At 48.3% G+C, this 20,302-nt stretch overlaps 1 protein-coding gene across 4 annotated transcripts in view; it reads left to right on the plus strand.

Annotated features, from left to right (window-relative positions):
* The window catches only part of CELF6 (CUGBP Elav-like family member 6), a 30,613-nt gene extending 21,234 nt beyond the window's left edge, over window positions 1-9,379 (plus strand). Inside the window, exons 4-13 of one of the 4 annotated variants that reach the window (XM_074328227.2) lie at window positions 4,278-4,406; window positions 4,515-4,594; window positions 4,762-4,905; window positions 5,023-5,155; window positions 5,242-5,388; window positions 5,536-5,598; window positions 5,864-5,944; window positions 6,033-6,176; window positions 6,796-6,951; window positions 7,820-9,379. In XM_074328227.2, coding sequence (XP_074184328.1) covers window positions 4,278-4,406; window positions 4,515-4,594; window positions 4,762-4,905; window positions 5,023-5,155; window positions 5,242-5,388; window positions 5,536-5,598; window positions 5,864-5,944; window positions 6,033-6,176; window positions 6,796-6,923 — 1,049 coding nt within the window. In that variant the 3' untranslated portion in view covers window positions 6,924-6,951; window positions 7,820-9,379. Of the gene's footprint in view, window positions 1-4,277; window positions 4,407-4,514; window positions 4,595-4,761; window positions 4,906-5,022; window positions 5,156-5,238; window positions 5,389-5,535; window positions 5,599-5,863; window positions 5,945-6,032; window positions 6,177-6,795; window positions 6,952-7,819 lie in introns of all 4 variants that reach the window. The other 3 variants (XM_019735982.3, XM_019735985.3, XM_019735983.3) reach the window with 3 other exon arrangements.
* The last annotated feature ends 10,923 nt before the right edge of the window (window positions 9,380-20,302 follow it).

The raw sequence follows: 20,302 nt of genomic DNA on the forward strand, positions 1-20,302 counted from the left end.
CCTGAGCCACCGGGCCGACCCAGTAGCTTTAAAGTTTTAAAAGTTTTAAAGTTCGGAAGTGTGAGACCTCCAATTTTGTTTTTTTCAAGATTGTTTTGGCTATTCAGGGTCTCTTGAGATACCATGTGAATTTTAGACTCTTTTTTTCTTTTTCTGCAAGCTATGCCATTGGGTTTTTCATAGGGATTGCATTAAATCTATAGATTGTTTTGGGTAATATTGACACCTAATGATATCATATCTTTCAATCCATGAACACGGGGTGTCTTCCACTTATTTGTGTCTTCTTTAATTTCTTACAGCAATGTTTTGTAGTTTCCTTTTGCCTCCTTGGTTAAGTTTGTTCCTAAATATTTTATTTTACTTTGATGCTTTTCTAAGTAAAATTATTTTCTTAATTTCCTTTTCAGACTGTTCACTGCTAGAGTATAGAAACACAACTGACTTTTGTTTGTTGATTTTGTATTCTGCAACTTCACTGAATATATTTATTAGTTTTAAAGGTGTGTGTGTGTGTGTGTGTGTGTGTGTGTGTGTGTGTGTGTGATATTAAAGCTCTTCTTGAAGTTCATCATATCTGGCCAGGAGACTCTGTTTGCCCTGGATATTAGCTTCATTCAAGTTTCCAGTCTTCCTTGGATCCTTATGCTTCAGTCATCACTAAGATCATCAGTGGAGATGTTCTGCCACCAGCAGGACCTGCTGGGTTGGTGTTTGGAGGAAAGGTGGCACAGTATTTTGAGGATGTGTTTGGTGGTTGGTACCCCAATGCTGAAACCTTGCTTCTACATTATTCCTATAATCATGACTTCCCATCAACATTGAGGTGAGTGGGTGTGAGGGACCTAGAAGCCAGAAACTTGATTACCTCAAGAATTCCTCAGGGTCAACTTGAGGCCAAGACTCCTTTCTTGAATAGCATCTTGGTGCCATTCCTGGGGAAGATGAAGCAGACTGACTCTGCCGCTGGGCTCTCAACCCCATCATTGCTGCATTAGAATCCCTGAGCTGTATGACCAGCTGCACAAGGCAGCTTCATAGATATGGACCTCTGGGGCCCAAACAACTTGGTTTGGGTTCAAAAAAGCATTTGGTAGAAGAGCAAGGAGTACACATTGGTTGCAAACAGAACAATGCAGTTATACCATTCAACTGTGTGTCTTTCCTACTATGTCTTAATGCCACACTGATGTTATCTTCCAATTCCTCCCACTTCAGGAAAGTTGAACTTCCCTCTTTGATAGTCTCATATTTCTAGGGACCCATTCACCACCCATGGGATGCTTTTATTTAGACATTTCTGACCTACCTCTTACAGACTTTTCTTTTTTACCAAACTGGTAGAGTTTGACCTATAGGAAATTGAATTATCTGAACTAAATCTCATCATCATCTCTCCCTGGTGACATTGATCAGCCCTCCAAATATTCAGGGCTGTGGATTTGAGAACTATTCTCAGCAGTCTAGCCTGTACTTCTCTTTTACCAGGTCTCTTAAGTGTATCCCACCACTTTGGGATCACCCGAGGCTTAAGGTCACTGTGACCCAGGTCATCCTCTTGTCAAACACCATTAAGGTCCATGTACAACGGCAAAGAGGATACTAGGATTCAAGGTGATGCCTGGGAAACGGGCAGCACAGAGCCCAGCCTATAACCTGGCCTCATTTCAATTTCAAATTCTGTACAGCCCTGTAGCCCAGAACCATAGAGTCCATGCCTTATCTTGGAAATGGATATTCACAACTTGGGAGACTCTCACTACAAAAGAAGGATCACAGAATTTCATGGTCTGTGATATGACCTTGAACCGACAAGCATCAGCACAAAAGAGCAACAAGAAAAAGAGCAGGTGAAGGATCAGACCACAGTCCACACAACCCTCTTTCCCATCCTGCGGACTCTATCTCAACCTTGACATCTCTCTTCCTACCTAGGATGCTGGTCATGTAGCATGACATCTTATCTAGGTACCATCAGCATCTTGTAGCTCCTACCCAATGACACAGCTGCACTATAAATTAGGGCATCATGAAACCCCTTTTAAGCCTTGGAACTCTGGAGGCCCTAGGATCTTCTCCAGCCCCTCCTGGGCCTTCTGCAGCCAATGGGCATACTTTAGTGTCATAGCTCAGAGTAATGACACAGTCTTCTGGGGTTTGATTCCCTGACCAAATGAGGTCTGTCCTCCAATGTCAAGGCAAAGCCGCCAACATCATACTAGTCAAGAGATTCATGAAAAACCTTTCCTATCTTCTCAGGTTCCTGAACAGGATGATCTCAGATCCCTCTTCATACACCTTCTGGAACTCTATTCCCTATCTTTTAGGTCAGTGGTTTTCAAAAGACTTTCCTTGGAGCCCCATCTAAGGGGTAGTAGGGGAAGATGAAGCCAGAGGAATTCCCGCACACACACACCCCGCACTTCCTTCACTGACGTCAGTCAGAGAAGTTCTGCTTTTCTCTTATATTTTCAGCTTCATCCTAATATTTTTGTAAGAACAATGGGTTCAATAGCCTTTTTAAAAGGTTGGGAAACCAGTGATGTGTTCCAAGGGCACTATTCTATGGCTAACACTCCAAGAAATGAAGCACACCCACTGATTGTGTCCTCACCACAGAAGGTCGACACCTCCTCTAGAATTCTGGCCACAAGTATCTTACCCATCCTTTTCCCCTCAGGATCACTGGGCAGTAATCCTCTGGACAGATTCTGCTGAAACACACTATGCCCATCCCATATAAACTGCAGCCCCGCACCTCCCCCCCCCCACACACACACACAGACACAGCATTGACAGACAGACACCTTAGTGTACCCAGGGCAGCCTACTCTGAACCTTCCAGGTGCAATATGGACACACACACATAGCTTTGTTGGAGATTCCCTCCACGGCTAACTTTGGACAGTCTGTTCTTCCTTTCCACTGTCACCCAGGCTTCAGTCTATGACCCTTACCAGCCTTGCTCCATTGCACTCAGGATCCAAGCAACCCCATGGGCCTATCCGAGCTTATAAAGGATGTAAAGGAGTTTGGGGTGGGTTTTCTTGGGCTCCAGGATCTCAAAGGTGAAGCCTGAAGCCAGATTCCCACCCACTTCTTCTCTCCCAACTTGTATCACCCAGATAAAGCCCCACACTGAATCCAGAGACTACCCTTGGTACAGAAAGGAGCAGGGCTTTGGCAGCAGGCCCCGTGGGCGGGGCCCCTGTACCCCAGGCTCTCGGATAGTGATCCTGTGGCCTGACTTGCTGTATGTGCACCTAAGCCATGGTCTCTAGCCCCAGCTCTCCGCCTTTCTCCAAAGGACACAGGCCCAACTTGCAGCCCTTTTCCTGGAATCTCTGCCAGTCCCAGAGGAAGGGTGGACACAGTGAGGGATCAGACATATTCTCAGGTGGCCTTCCAGGTCTAGAGGCAGAACTTGTTCTCCCATAGCGTGAACACCTGGAGTGGGACCAGGGCAGAGGAAGTCAGAAAGGAGGCAGCAGAGCTCAGTGAGGGCCCTGGCAGCTCAATGAGGCAAGGAAGTGGTGGAGGTGGGAGGTAAGGAAAGGGGTCAGGGATTCAGCAAGTGTAGTGGGAAAAATGCTAATGCTGGAGGCTCAGGAACCCAAACTTCCTGTCCTCTTTCAGCCTTTGGGGGATGGGGGACACCCAGGTTGAGTTTGGTGCAAGGGGTGGGGAGTAATCATTCCGGAGCTCAGTGTCTGAGGATGAGGCAGTATGCTGAGACAACTGCTTCCGCTGCTGCTTTTTGACCCAGAATACTACTTGATTTAGCAGGAAGGGGCATTGATTCTAGCCACTGCCATCAGGCTGAGCAGCAAGGGTGTGCTTCTCTTCTCCAGACCCAGTCCGAATGCAAAGGCCTTCTCTGAGGACCCCCGACCTTAATAGGGCTCATATGGTCCAAAATAGCCTTTCCCAAACTCTAAGAACAGAAAGGTCAGACATATAAAAGATGTATATCGGGCTCTACCCAACCAGGATAATAACTGAATCACTTTCCACAAAGACAGCAGTGAGTCTTTCTGGATTTTTCCAGGATCTGGGTTTTCCTTATGGAAATCTGGGTTGCAGTTCCTTTTCTCCAGATGTGTCTGTAGGTGGTCCTGCCCCGGAAGAAACCCAACCTTGTAGCCCCAGGACCTCCTCACTCCCCAGTCTCTTCCCAAAGCTAGACTGCGGTGCGCTACCTTCTTAAGTTCCTCCAGCTACTCTGGGGAGTCCAAGAGGACTTAGGTTCCCCAGGTCACTCCTGGATTTGTCCCCAGAGGACCGAAAGCTGTTTGTGGGGATGCTGGGGAAGCAGCAGGGTGAGGAGGACGTCAGACGTCTGTTCCAGCCCTTCGGCCACATCGAGGAGTGCACTGTCTTACGGAGCCCGGATGGCACCAGTAAAGGTGACTTGAGCTGACCCTGGGATTTCCTGGTGACCCTGCCTCACTCTGGGCTACATGACCCTTTGGCCCCTGTGGCCTGAGCCACCCAATCCCTCTATCCTGCCCCAGGCTGTGCCTTTGTGAAGTTTGGGAGTCAGGGGGAAGCTCAGGCGGCCATCCAGAGTCTGCACGGCAGCCGGACCATGGCGGTGAGGGCGGGCGCGGGGGCCGAGGGTGAGGCCAGTGGGGTGGGGACGGGCTCCTCCTCCGCACATACGATCAGTGCCCCAGGAAAGGGCTTGATGGGCAAGGTGCTCAGCCCAGGGCTAGGGCTGGGGTCTGGACCAGTTACGGTGGCTTCCCCTGCCCTACCCAGGGCGCCTCATCCAGCCTCGTGGTCAAGCTGGCGGACACCGACCGGGAGCGCGCGCTGAGGCGGATGCAGCAGATGGCGGGCCAGTTGGGTGCCTTCCACCCGGCGCCACTGCCGCTCGGGGCCTGCGGAGCCTACACCACCGCGGTAGGTGCCGGGCCTCCGCAGGCGCGACTGGAAGGCGGGGGGCCAGGCAGGGGGTCGGGACCCAAAGCAGCTACCCGCCGCTGGGCCCTCCACACCCGCCCTTCTTCCCTCTCAAAGATCCTGCAGCACCAGGCGGCCCTGCTGGCGGCGGCGCAGGGTCCGGGTCTAGGCCCGGTGGCCGCAGTGGCGGCACAAATGCAGCACGTGGCGGCCTTCAGCCTAGTAGCGGCGCCGCTGCTGCCCGCGGCAGGTACTGCGCGCAGGGCCGGGCGCGGCTGGGAGGGGACCCGGAGCCGGGCTGCGTCCTGACAACGCGACCTCCTCCGCCACCAGCAGCCAACTCCCCTCCGGGCGGCGGCCCTGGCACGCTTCCCGGCCTCCCGGCGCCCATCGGGGTCAATGGATTCGGCCCTCTGACTTCCCAAACCAACGCGCAGCCGGGCTCCGACACTCTCTACAATAGCGGGCTCTCCCCTTACCCAGGTGGGCCCCCGCTCCGCCCAAATCTCCCCGAAATGGAGTGGGGAGCGGGGGGTTGGATGAGGGACTTCTCCTCGATTCCTGCTGCCTGTCGCTCCACCCTGCCCGCCAGCCGGCCTTCACTACGGCCTCACGCCCCTCTCTCCCCAGCCCAGAGCCCCGGCGTGGCTGACCCCCTGCAGCAGGCCTACGCTGGGATGCACCACTACGCAGGTTTCACTGGGCGCTACGCGGCCTGGGGCGGGGGTGGAAGGGCCCCCAGAAAGGACTAGGAAAATTTGGATGGGGGGCGGGGGGTTTGGGCTCTCTTCTGAGGAGTTGACCCTCTCATTCCTCTACCCCTGGCCCCAGAACGACCTCTCTAGGGGTGAGGGTTACCATGAACTGGACCGAATTGGTCAGAGGTGGCCAGGCAGATGGGACCCTACTTGGGAGATGGATCCTGGGGTTCACTGCCCACTCCCACCTCTGTCTCCAGCAGCCTATCCGTCGGCCTATGCCCCAGTGAGCACAGCTTTTCCCCAGCAGCCTTCAGCCCTGCCCCAGCAGCAAAGAGAAGGTGAGGGACAGGGGGCTGGAGATCAGAGCCTGGTGGGGGCTGGACTCAGGGTCCCTCCCTCTGAACCAGCCTGCTACTGTTCCTGCAGGCCCCGAAGGCTGTAACCTCTTCATCTATCACCTGCCTCAGGAGTTTGGTGATGCAGAACTCATACAGACATTCCTGCCCTTTGGAGCCGTTGTCTCTGCCAAAGTCTTTGTGGATCGAGCCACCAACCAGAGCAAGTGTTTTGGTGAGCTGTGCCCCAGCCCTGGACTTTTCCCATTGCCAACTCTGAGATTCCCTACAGACTCTAAGATTGTCCCTCCACAAGCCATTGATTCCCAGAGACTGAGTATATGGCATAAAACAGGGTCATAGACAAGTGACGAGGCTCAGCCCAGGCCAGCAAAAAGTCTAGTTCAGGATCATCTGGGAAGGTCAGGTGTCTGGAAGATGTTTAACCAGGTCAGGCTTTAGAGTCTAGCCAGGGCAGGAGGAGTCTGGATCTGGGACCAGAGAGCCCCTCCAACTCCAACTGCAGTTCAGACGACCAGAATGGGAACCGTGGAGGGAGAGAATCAACCCATGCTACTGAAAGACAGGGGAACTCCCTGACCAATACACAAACTCAGAATTGCTTCCTGTCCTTCCAAGAATTACCCTTTTAGGAAACTCAGGCCATTTGTCCATGTAAGTATGAGCATGTGTCCGTGTGTGTGTGTGTGCGCGCGCATATGCAAACAATGGAAGGTGGAAGGATGTATGTTTGATGGAACTGGCCTGAGGGGGCAGGGAGAAGAGGGGGCTGGTCAGAGAGAAAGGAGGCCCTGCTAAGCAGAGTTCCCAGCTAACCTCTGCCCACCCCTCAGGGTTTGTTAGCTTTGACAATCCAACCAGTGCCCAGACAGCTATTCAGGCCATGAATGGCTTTCAAATTGGCATGAAGAGGCTCAAGGTCCAACTAAAGAGGCCCAAGGATGCCAACCGGCCTTACTGATCTGCTCTCACTGACCAGCCACAGAAAGGTGAGTCCTTGGTGGACCCCAGGCAGATGGGGCCTGAGTGATGGAGGCCCTCTCCCCTTTGATGTTCTTTTTGGGACATTGGGGCACCCATCTCTGAAAAGTCTGGGAGAGAAGAGCCAGGAGTTTAGGAGGAACCCTTAGTTGGAGATGTTTTTCCTTCCATCCAAGGACTGAGATAAATTAGGCAACATTCTTTTCCCCATCGTCTGGGAGTGACAATTAACAGCAAGATCCAACCAGTTAGTTTTGCTCCCAGGATAGCCGCAGTGGGCCACGGGAATAGAGAACTCCTGCTGAAGGAGGGCAGAGGGATGGAGAATGAGACTAGAAAAGTAGGTTTAGGCCAGCTTGTGAAGGGTCTTAAAGGCCATGAGTTTGGACTTTATTCTGAAGATGGTAGAGAACCATGAGGAGTTCAGGTGAAGAAAGGACACAGTGTAAGGGCTGGGTAGTGTCAATGAACGCGGAGAGGAGGAGAGAAGCAAGTATGCTGAAGAAGCAGCGCCTGCGGGGCCTGGTGGGTGACGGGGAAGGAGACACCAGGCTGTTAGGTTTCTGGCAGGGCCAGCTGCCTGCGACTTTTAGAGACTTGCTATCTCAGATGGTCCTCGTGGCCCTGCCTCACTTGAGCTAACCCTGGGAGCCCTCTGGGGTGGGTGCTGGGCTGAAGTCATCTGCCGAGGACCCAGAGCCTGGCTTCAGTGAATCAGGCTGCTGCCTTCGCCCTACCGTAGCTCTGCTCTTCTGGAAGAGAAGCCCAGCCACTCACCCAAGCCGTCATTGATGGGGCAAGCTGCTGTTCTTGTCTTGCCCTCCAGAGTTATTTTTGCCTCCCTCCCCCACCCTTACCAATTCATACCAATAACAGATACCTAAGAGTGAGAAGAAGGAAAGGAAAACACAGAAGCGCTTGAGCAGCCCTTCTTGAAGGAGCAGCCGCAGCCAGAGGTGGATTGGACCCAAGACCGACGCCTGGGGCTCAGGCCACTTTGAGGATTGTTTTCATCACGTGGGTTGTGCTGTGCCTGTGGCTAGAGCTCAGTCTGGCAAGGCAGCTGGGGCTGGCTGAGGACTGACTGTCTAGGGGAACCAGCAGGGGCCCTTGGGGGTGCCAAGGGCTTCTCCGCAAGGGAAGCCCAGATTTACTTCTTTCAAAATCATATCATTCCTTAGAGTTTAGGGACCAAAGGACTATTGCTTTTTTAAGAATATATATATATATATATCTATATAAATTAAAACAAAGAAAACAAACAAACAAACAAAAACTCACAAAAGACAGTATAGAGTCTCATAAAAGCTGCCTTTAACTATCCCTAGGAGACAGGGTGAAGGAGACCTTTAAAAGTCCCAGCCTAGGCAGAAGGGGGCTGTGGGAAGACTGTTCTGTGTCTCATTCTCTCTTAAACCATCTCCCCACCCGCCTTTTGAAGATAATGGACTGAGGTATAGGCTCAGACGCAGGTAACAAGAGCGTTACGGAAGCAGTGAACCCACAATCCCCAAACTCCTGAACAAGCGTCGGGAGGAGCTCTGGCCTCCCAGACAGGCCACCTAGCCAGCAGGAGTGGGAACCACTGCTTCCCCAGGCAGGAAGAAAGAGGGAGTGGGGGCCACCCTAGCTTTTCCCTTCCCCTTCCAGGTAGACAGAGGCCCTGCCTTTGGCTGGGCCGAGACACCTCCTGTGTCCCCCTCACCTCGAGCCAGCCCCAATATCCCCTCGCTCCAGGCCACCTTCTGACTCAAAGTCTAAGTTTGCCCACCTGTAAAGTAGATTCAGGATATATGTAGAGGGCTGTGACAACAGACTTGGAAGGTTTGCTACTGTATATACTGCCATTGAGAAGGGGATAATTTTCAATATGTAGAAGCTTCAGAATTTAGAGGTCCCTCTTTACACGGGACCTGGGAGGGAAGTAGACGTTTTGCCAAAATACTTCTTCATTCCTTTAAAAAGTACATCTTTCCTATGCAAGAGTGTCTCACATGTGCTTATCCAAGGTGCTTCTAGATGGTGAGCAGTGTTCAGCTTAGAAGTGGTGTGTGCTCTGTCTGTCCGTCTTTGTCTGTCTGTTGTATACAGTGGGTGCCATATAAAGCTGATCAAGGGTGGTGCTTTCTGCCTGCTTCTGTGAGATGGGCAAAAGATTTCAGCTTAGAACACCATGACTCACCTTGCCTTGGTCAGCCTTTTCTGGGCCTGCAGGGCCTTGCACATATTTTTCCCTGAGGAGAATTTCTTCTCCACCCCGTAGACATGGATCAAACTAGTCCGGGGTCCCAGCTGTGTGGTGGGCACTCTGATCCCCAGGTGTTACTGAGGCTGGAGGCCTCGCATCTGATAGCACATCAGACAGTAAGGATGTGGGGGTGGGGTTGGAGGGTTCCTCCTTCATGACAGTTTCTAAGAAAACTTGTTTCCACCTGTTCCTCTGTCTTTGACTCATTTTTGGAGGGAATGGGATGAAAAATAGATCCGATAATAACATTACCAGGTAAGGTGTGGTGTATATCAACTAATAATTTCCAACTGAGAAAGGAACCAGTGTCAAGGGCATCTGTACATCAGCACAGTGCTGACACATAGACTAACCACCCTGGACAAAGATGGAGCTATATAGCACCTGCACATTCAAACAGATATTCAGATGGAGGTATAGCGGCCCTTCGGTACTAAGTGCTAAGCGCTGTGCTAGGAGCTGGGGCTCAGGCATGTGCTAAGTACCCAAAGTTAGGAGAAAAGACACACCAGTCATGTCCTTATAATGGAGGACCACACAGGGTCTGTGATAACATGAAGGAGAGTACTAATTCAGACTTGACTGGAGATCAGAAAATGTTTCCTGAAGGAAATGAAAGGAGGGAGGGGTCTTTGAGGTTGAACTGGGGACAGCTGCATCATTTTGATAAACCATCTTTATTGCCAAGAAATAATCATGGTTACCATTTATTCAGTGCCTCTTATGTGGCAGATAATGGGTACCAAGACCCTTTTCCCATTCCCTGAGCCTTAACTCATTAAGTCATGTTAAAACACTTGAACCAAAATGGCATTTAAAAGTATTTTGCTTCGTGGTTAGGGACGGGCAGATTATGGCAATGCTGCAGGGGTTGGCAAGGTCAAGACCAGGAGTCAGCAAGCTATGGGCTGAGGGCACATCTGGCCTGCAGTCTGTTTTTGTATGGGCTACAAGCTAAGAATGGTTGTTACATTTGTGAAGGATTGTAAAAATAACACAAAGGGAATATGAGACCGAGATGATACGTGGCCCACAAAGCCTAACGTTTTTATCTGATCCTTTAGACAAAAAGTTTGCTGACTCCTATAAGATCAGGAAAGACTTGTGTAATGTTTAATGAGTTTGAACAACATGGTGTTTGTGTGTCTGTCGTGTGTGCATGTGTTAGTCTCAACCTTTTCAGCTGCAAGTGTCAAAAACCTAACTCAAACATGTTTAAGCCAATAGGAAATTGATTGGCTTACATAACTGGCAAATCAAAGGATGTGTCTGCCTTCGGGCATGACTGGATCTAAGGGTTCAAATGATGATGTCTCCATCTCTTGGCTCTGTTTCCTTCTTTATGTTGGCCTCACTAGCTCTAGTTCTAAAGTCCTAGGGAAGACTGGCCAGAGGGGACATGTGACTACCTCCAGTGTGGATGAGTAGGCCACTTCCCCAGGACTGTGTGGAGGGGAGAAATGGGTCTCTAAAGGAAGGGGTGATGGGCAGATAAGCAATATACATCTACTATATTCCACCCTTTTATTGCTCAGCATCCACTTATACTTTTGTTGACAAACATACTCATGCAATCTCAAAAGTGTGCCTCCCTAATGGTGCAATAATCCTAGCAAAAAACATACCCACTTCCCAGTGGAAGACAAAACAGAATCATGTCCAGTTGCTTTAGCCCAAAGTCCCTTTGTGATGTGCAGTTCTTGATCAGGTCTGGATATAATTTGTTATGATTTTACAATCTATGGCTAAAAGATAAATTTAGCTATACCTACATAACTAATATGAAATAGTGGAGGAAAATGGGATAATCATTTTTTTGCATAGTTTGCTTTTCGTTTTTAACACAAAACAATATACTACACATATTATTTTCCAGTTATTTTAACAATAATCTTTAAGATTTTGTAGAATTAACACATACTTTTTAAATGCTTTCTTGCATTCTCTAAAGATAACTATTTCTTAGAAAAAAAACACACCTTCCATTTGGAATAGGAGAGAAGAGAAAACACTGGCCACTAATCTATAGCTTATAAGCATATCCTTCTGGACAGTGGAGTAAGTTTCTTGGTCAACAAAACTGATTGCTTTTGGTCCTTTCCACTGGGAAATATATCCTTTATCCATTCTCCTTTATGAACATGCCTGAGAGGATGACCCTTCTGGAATTGAAGCGTTGCTCTTTTCTTTGGACAGAATTTTGGGCCTAAAGATTGCCTTACAGATTATGTATTCCCAGATCTCGGTTTGCCATGTGTGCAGGTCCTCTGGTCATACAATGCCTTTCCAACTGATTGATTTGGCTCCAACTGATTGATTTGGCTCTCCATGAGCTCGTAACCATCATCAAGAATCTTGCTCGGTCCTTGTGTTTGAGTCTGGATCTGGCCCTTGTGGTTTCTGTCTCTAGCAACAGGTCACACTTTGCCCATTTTCCTCCCCCTCAGCTTCATGGCTTCCATAATGGCCTATGTATGGCGATAAGTCAACCTTAATCTGCCCAGTGCACCAGAGAGAGATTACCTACCCAACACTTGGCTGGCTCATGCTCCCTGAACAGATAGTCAAAATCCCTGAATGGCAGTTGCTCCTAGGCCTCAGCCCCAAGGAGATGCTTAGGACAGGGGTAAGGCAACCACACGAGCACTCATTCTGGCTGACGTGCAGCTTGCTTCACTCCTCACCCTCCGGCTCTGGTCCATTACTCCACTGAGGCCACATCACCAAAGCACTCCTGAAGGGAGTCTGTCCATGGACCCCAAATTTGGGGGCCTTTTGAGAACTTGTACAACTTGAGGACTGTGGGCAGAGTCTTTAGCCTTCAGCAGGGCCACTGGGATTTCTCTCTCTGGGTATCTTAGATGTAGTGACCTTAGGTCTGAGATGGGACTTATGACTCTGACCTTGGAAGCCACTCTGGATCTACTGTGTGCTCTGACCAGACCTGGCGACTCGCGTCTGTCCCAGTGGAACAGAACATACATGCAATACCCTCAAAAGAGGGTGCTAAGGATGTGGGGATCCCATAACTTCTTTTGATCCTTTCCAGCTTTGGTTGTAATCCTTGGGCATCTGCTTTCCTGACTGCACCTGCCTGCATTGTGACAAGAACAAACCCAGAAGGGACTCAGAGGATACGTTTGACCTCTGGTCCTCCCCTCACAGCCAATACATTTGCACAACTATATTACACAGCCCTGTGTTCTTTGGAAGAGCCAACAAAGGAAGACACCTCCCAGACTCAGGGAGCTCAGAGCCAGTGCAGGCTGTGCAGCTGCCCTGGCAACCTGAGCCATGTTCAGTCTGCAAAGAGGTGACCGCGTCTGTGCCAAGTGCCACTCTTTTTCTCCCCTGGATTCTGACATCGCTATTACAATGTCCTCCACCCTCTAGCATCCTGGGCCAGCCTTTGACTGGCCATCTGTAGAGGAGGCTTTGAACTTCCAGGGTCTGGCCTCTTGCCCTATAGTTGCCAAAGAGCACAGAGACCCAGAAGGCAGAGCAGGGTGCAAACATGGGTCTGACTTCCCAAGAAAAGTCTTAGATGCCCAGGAGAAAATGCAGGGAACCATAAAAAGAGCCTGTGAAATGGGCTTCATATTCTATAGAGTAGGCCAGAAATGTCCTGAGCCGGCGCTTTGGCACTGGGCCCATTACAAGAAGCCGGCAGACTGGGCTACATTCCCTGCATTTGAAGAGGAAAAATCAGTTGTGTCCTCAGGACCGTCTTGTTACTGTTGGGACCAATGCTGGGATGGGGGCATTGACTGTGGTTCTGTGTCTTAACCCAAGCAGACTCTAAGGCAAGGATTAAAGTGCTTACACTTTTTTGGGAGATGGGAGCCCAGCTCAGTGAGAGGGGAGAAGAGATGGGAGGCGAGGGAAGATGTAAGATGATGCATTACTGTATTGGCCACTGCTTCACAGGAGCCGGGAGCACAGAGAAGGTCTCCTGACAGGTGGTTTGCTAAGTTCATGGTGTTTGCAAGGAGAAACCGCACGTTGGAGCAGCTCACCAAGAAGAGAACTGAGAGGGAATTTATTTAGCGGTTCCCCTTGTCTCTTGTTTTCTGCTGGCCAAGGTGCACCCCGGAGAGTGCTAACTCCACTTCTGAGCTGCATCATTGCCCTCTGGGTGTCTGCTTGGGAAGTCAGATCCCATGGCCTGCCAGGTGGTATTTCTACCACAGGTGTGGAAATGGAGGGGCTACTCGGCGTAGGTGGGGTGCCAACCAAGACAGAGAAAGGAGGAGGTGGCCCAGGGAGTCCAATAAGGTGCATGAGGTTTGTGACCAACACATCTCACTCTCCCACAGGGTTCATAGCCAAGGTCTCCAGGCACCAGAACCCTCAGCGCCATCTGGATGCTAAGTGAAATAAGGATTATTTAATTTGGGAAGAAACAAAAGAAGCATTCAGGCGTAATGTGGAGGATTAGGCTTTTTCTCTGGAACTTCCCAAGCTCTAAGCTCCAATATCTCCTGTTGGATTTCCTACCTGAATGCCTTTGTTCTCACTCACTTTAGCTAGGGGAAGAGGATCTGGTTTTCATAATCTATAAGACACATGGTTATCTGACCCTTGGCAGTTTAGCTTTCTGGCCACAGGCAGAAAAGGCAACTCTACACAAAGCTGAGTATGGCTCTGGTTCTGCTAGCATGGAAGAAAGCTGAACTGCATGACCTTATTGAAAATCTTGAGAAGACGCCAGCGTACTCCAACATTCAGACAACTACCCAGTGTGTCCCTGAATTCTCCATCTATGATGGATATATGACCCAAATCTCAAGATAAAATAGAAGACCACTTAACCAGCTGATTTGATACCACATGACAGGGTTTTTCAACCCTCCTTCTCAGCCAAGGATCATCAGATCCCCACTGCCTCCATTTCATTTTAGTCCTGCCAACTCTACATTTTAGAGTCTGTTGTTTTGCACACTCCATTCCATTTCTGTATTAGGATTCCTTTAATTACAAGTAATAGGAAGCCACAGAAGCCAGCAAGAAGGGAACTGTGTGGTGGTATTACTGACTTCAGGTAGGGCTGGATTCAGGGCTCAAATGAAAAACCATGTCTCTCCTGCTCCATCTCTCAGAGCTCTGCTTTGCTTTGGGCCTTGGTGCCATTCTCTTTCCTGCCATAGACACAATTTTTCCAAGTGGCAGAGAGAACTAAGTGCCAGCAGCTTCAATCACATATGCTCCTAGCACCATGGCCTCAAAAGCAAGAGAGCTTTGAGGGGAATATTATGATTGGTTCTACTTAGGTCACAAACCCATACCTAAATTAATCATTTTGGTCAGGGTGATGGAGTCTCCTGTCTGGTCTGATGGGTCATGTATCCATCTCTTTGAGGTGGAAGAGGGGAGGGGGCTGAAGTTGCACTGTAACTGTCAGCCCCACCAAGTACTTACGGAGCGGAAACACATGTCCTTCATGGTCTGGAAGAATGAGTAATTTGGCTTAGATGGAGTGTAGGATGCAGGTGAGGGAGCGGTAAAAGTCTAGTAGGAGGCAGATCCTAAGAAAAGGGTACGTTTTACCCTGGGGGCAGTAGGGAGCCATGGAAGGATTTCCATAGAGGAGTGAGGTGATCAGATTTGAGTTTTAGAAAGATTCCCTTGGGCAGCTAAGTGGAGAACACATCAGAGGAGTAGACACTGGGATGGGAGGTTTAGTTAGGAGGCTAGAACAATGGTTCTGTTGAGGACATAGGAATATAAAGGAAGGATTTACTTAAGATGTATTAAGGGGTAAAATTTAAGGTGTTTAAAAGGGGAAATCAGTTCAGTTTAAGTGAGGGTGAGAAAAGTCTAAGAGGTTTCCCTCTCAGGGTTCAGACTGACCATGTCATAGGTGCTATTTACTAAGCCAGGAACATGAAGCAGATGCAGGTTGAGATGAAGATGAGTTTGTCTGTCCATCATACAAGTTGAGTTTTCTAAAAGGCATCTTATCCAAGGCAACTTGAAACTCCAGAGGTAAGAGATGGAGATGTAGACTGGGGAGTCCTGGTCACTTGCAGTCAGGGTGTCACACAGACAGATTTAAACAGAAAAGCATCTGTTGAAAGGGTACTGGGTGGATCACAAGATTGCCAAGCAGGAGACACAAGCTTGGAAAATAAGCAGGAACAATGGGAGGCCAATCCAACAGAGCAAAAGCCAAAATCAGGTGCCAGAACCAGCCCAGCGACAATACTGAAACTCTCACCATCACTGGACACTGGATGGCAGTACAACCAGTGCCCACACCACTACAGCCCTCCAACATGGGATCAAGCTGACCCTACTGTGGCCACGGTCACCAGGATGAGTTATCTGTGGTTCTATTTCTCTGAATTATTTACTCTGGAATCAACATTTCTGGGGCTACGTGACCAGGCCTAGGTCACATGCCTCTGTTTTAGCTGCCAAAAAGCTGGGAAAGCAAAGACCCAACCCTTTTGATGTCTGTCACAGAAGGTGGGTTGCTTACCTCCAAGACTTTGTAACATAGAAAAGGGATTCAGATCTAGACATCCCCAAATTACCAAGTTCTGCTCCAGCTGGAATCTCTAATGAGGTCACTGGGAATGGTGAGGGCAGAAATGAGTGTGGATCGAGCTGGTTTTTGTTGTAGTTTGTTTCCGTTTAAACAGTGAATGACAGAAGAGGAGTCTATTAAGGATGCTGAGAAGAAGCCATGTAAGGTGTAGGAGGAAACTGGAAGAGAATAGCCCATGGGAGCCGACAGAGGAAAGGGACGCAGGGGCTCGACGATGCCAAATGACATCAAGCCACCAAATAAGTTCAGCCTGGAATTTTCCAATGGGTTTGGCAGTTTGGAAGTCATTTATAACTTAGGTGCAAGTATTTTCAGTAGACATTTTGGGGAGAGGTCAGATGGCACTAGATTTAAGGAATAACATGGAAGGTGAAGAAGTGGAGACAGGGAGAGGTGACTACTCCCTAGAAGCCTGGTTGAAGGCAAGAAAAAATGTGCAATAGCCAGTAGTGTACGGGATTAAACTTGGATTTTTTAAAAAGGTGGGGCTAGTTGATCAAGGTTATGTGCTGAGATCAAAGAGTAGGGGAAAGGAAAAGTGGGATATCCATGGAGAGGCATAAGTGAAGGAGGAAAGGAAATGAAATACACATCACCGTGAAAGGATTAACCCTGGGTTTCAAGGGAGACCTCTCTACATCTGAGGAAGAAGGGGTGGAAAGATTCAAATGTTTGGACAGTGCTGAAAATTGGGAGTGTTTCCCTCATAGCCTTTATTTTCTCTGTGAAGCGGAATGGGGCATGGTGGCAGAAGTGTGGAAGGACAGCGGGGGGCGCTGAGGGCCCAACTAGGGAGACAGAATCTGTAGTAGCTCTGTATTGAGTACAAGTTAATGTAAAAAATTTATTGTAGGTAATGGTGACTCATAGATCCCAAGGTCGGGGGCCTCAGGAAGAGCCTGAGAAGCTTCCAGAAACCAAAGAGCAGTCTCACCATTTCTGGTTTCTGCCTCTTCAAAAGCTATTATGGGGCCCTAGCTGGTGTGCTGTTTTAAGGAGTGTGGGGACAGAGCCAGGAGTGCAGTTTCCAGGCTCTCGGCCTCACGTGGAAAGGTGCTGGCTCAGGTAGTAAACAGCCATCAACTGTGATTGGACGGCCATCAGCTGTGGCTAGTTTGCCGTCAGCTGTAACCAGTGAGTCATTGGCCACTAATATAACTGCCGTGGATAGGCCAACAGCAAAATGGGGGTGTGGGGACAGAGCCCCAGAAAGCAGTTTCCAGGCTATCGGCCTCACATAGAAAGGTGCTGGCTCAGGTAGTAAATGGCCATCAACTGTGATTGGATGGCCATCAGCTGTGGCTAGTTGGCCGTCAGCTGTAACCAGTGAGCCATTGGCCACTAATATAACTGCCGTGGCTACGCCAACAGCAAAATGGGGGCTAGCAAGAAGATGGTGACTGAGCCTGCAAGCGCGGATTGCAGTTAGCACGGCGGGTTGCGGACAGTGTGGCTCCTGCTTCCTGTGTCTCCAACCCAGCCGCCAGCGAGAATATAGTGGTATGACTCCCCTACCTATGGCTCCGTGGGTGTTCCTTTTTGTCCTCACCATATCCTGTGTTCTTATGTGGGGAGCGGGAGCAGAGACCTCGCAGGCTGCCCCGCAGGACAAATGGCGGAGCGAGCAGGGTCCCCGGCATGACAGGGAGCACAACCATCTCGTTCCCCAAACACTCTGAATTTCTGCCCTCTGAGACTGAGTCCTGTTATTTTATAGCCCTCACTTTTTTCCGGCGTTATAAACAATGGGTATAACAAACTAATGTTGCGACAGTGTTGTCGCCCAGGCTGAGTGACAAAGTGAGAAGAGGGGGGCATCAAAAAGGAGAAGGAGTCAGAAAGGAGATGCTGAGGTTATTCAAATGCAAAAATATCACTGGGAAAATTCCGACTGAGGCCAGCTCAGGAGGGATAGATACAACATGCGTTTATATTACTCATGGCCAAAGCCTTCCTGTATGTGCCGGGTCCAGATGAAAAGGGAGAGAGAAAGGAAAGGAGATCTAAGATAAGCCTTTCCTCATTCGTGCTGATAGTAAAGAGGGGCATGTGGGAGCCTCAAGACACCCATTTCTGATAAGGATGAGGTCTGGCCATGTCTGAGGTTAATTCTGTGTTTCCCCGGAAATAAGACCTAGCTGGACCACCAGCTCTAACGCGTCTTTTGAAGCAAAAATTAATATAAGACCCGGTATTATATTATATTATACCCAGTCTTATATAAGACCCAATCATATTATAGTAAATTAAGACTGGGTATTATATTATATTATATTATATTATATTATATTATATTATATATTATATAAGACCCAGTATTATATCTGGTATTATATTATATTATACCCAGTATTATATTTCATTATTATGTTATATTATACCAGGTCTTATATTAAAATAAGACTGGGTCTTATATTAATTTTTGCTCCGAAAGATGCATTAGAGCTGATGGTCCAGCTAGGTCTTGTTTTCGGGGAAACACGGTAAACATGGTAACTGTAATAATCACAGTTACAACTTCTATTTATGGATTACAGTAAGTCCATAGGTTCTTGGAAACTGCGACTTTAAGTGAAACAATATAAAACGGAACCAATTTGACCACAGGCTAATTGATATCAACATAAGTTAAGTTCCTATGACATATTCCTTGTCACAAAACATCACCAAACTTCTAAATAAAGACCCAAAACCCTTCTAATATTAAACATTGACATAAATGTGAGCTATACACACATTTAAGAAAGATGAATAAAAACAAGGTAATTATTTTCCAACCGTCTTATTCCAGTTCAGGATCACAGGTAGATGGAGCCTTCCCAGCTGCTTATGGCGCAAGGCAGGACCCACTCTGGACAGGATGCCCTTCCATCCCAGGGTCACTCCCACCCATCCACACTTATTCAGACTGGGACAACAGGGACATGCCAATTCACCTCACATGCACATCTCTGGGATGTGGGAAGAAACTGAAGTCCCCAGTGGAAACCCACACAGACATGGGGAGAGTGTGCAGAGTCCACACAGACAATGGCCCTGCTGGAGATCAAAACATTTTTTTCATCAATGTTGTAACAAAATGACATTGAGTGAAACAAGGTTATCTGAGGACGTGCTGTACTTCCTAGTCCTAGGTACTCCACTGGTTACTTTATATGTACAGTTGACTCTTGAACGGCATGGGTTTGAACTGCTCGGGTTCACTTAATATGCAGATTTTTATCAAAAATACATAATTGGCCCTTTGTAACTGCAGATTTTGTATCTGCTGATTTAGCCAACCCTGGATGGAAAATAGTATATTTGATTCATGGTTGGGTATCTGTGGATGCAGAGGGCTGACTGTATGCATTGTTGTACGCCATTTTACATAAAAGACTTGAGCATCTGCGGATTTTGGTATTTGCGGGGGCCTGGAACCAATCCCCAATGGATACCGAGGAATGACTGTAGTTAAGTTTTGGGGGAGTCAAGTTACATGTGGATTTTTGACTGGGGGTCCCCCTAACTCCTGCATTGTTCAAGGGTCAACTGTATTAGGTTAAACCATATGAAATTGCAGTATTTGACTCTTTATATCTTACAAAAAGGCACTTGCATATGGTTCAACCTACCATTGCATTTCATCCTCTAGAACAGCTCCACTAAATAGATATTATTGTCCCCACTTTCCAGACGAGAAAATTAAGACTCAGAAATGAGGGTGAACAGTCAATGTATGCTGAAACCAAGCTTTGAACCCTGCCGACGAAGGAACATCCAAACCTGTAGAAAGCTTGATAAGAATTTATTTGAGCCAAGATTTTGAGGACACTCCTAGAAACAAGTTCTCAACAGGTTTAGAAGATGCTCGGAAATGGCAGTTTTGCAGCTTATTTTATACGTTTAGAATCAAGAGAGAAAATATAAGGAAGGTTACATTGAAATCTATTGGTGGTAGATTGGGGAGGCAGGAGAAAGCTAAGCGGGGAAATGCCTAGGATTGGGTAGAAAGTAAGATGGAGAGATACATACTGTTTTTACATTGGGTGGTACAGGATAGTTAACATTTACAGTGAATAGAGATGGTATGCGGCAACACGATAACAAGGTCGAGGAGTGTCATGGTCTCCTGCTCTAGTGGTCTTGTGCTGTGATGCTGGCGGCTGTGCCTGGAGCGGTCTGAAGAAGAAAATTACTTTGGCATTTCAAGGGTATGTTATCCAAGACGCTGAAGAACAACGGACAGGGCTCACTTAAGGTAAAGATTGATCTTTGCTAAGGAAGATATAGGCCTGGGATGTGACTACCTGCCATTACCTACCCAGTTAGGAATTTATGATCAGACCAGCCTGTGTGGTTACTTTTGGTCACTGAGCTTGCCAGGCCTGCCACTTAGTCCCCTGAGCTTATCAGGTCTACTATGTTGCCCCTTTCTTTCACAACCGCATTGTCTGAATAGACAGTCAGGGTACTTTTCAGCTGCCAGTGGTGCAAATATGTTAAAACTTAGGAATTAAAAGACCCTGAGGTGTTTGACTCCCATTGGAAACCAGAGATTCTTGGAAATCAGTACCCTCTC

The sequence above is a fragment of the Rhinolophus sinicus genome, chromosome 3 (assembly GCF_057876585.1).
Source record: "Rhinolophus sinicus isolate RSI-liver-muscle chromosome 3, RSI-T2T, whole genome shotgun sequence".
Classification (NCBI taxonomy): domain Eukaryota; kingdom Metazoa; phylum Chordata; class Mammalia; order Chiroptera; family Rhinolophidae; genus Rhinolophus; species Rhinolophus sinicus.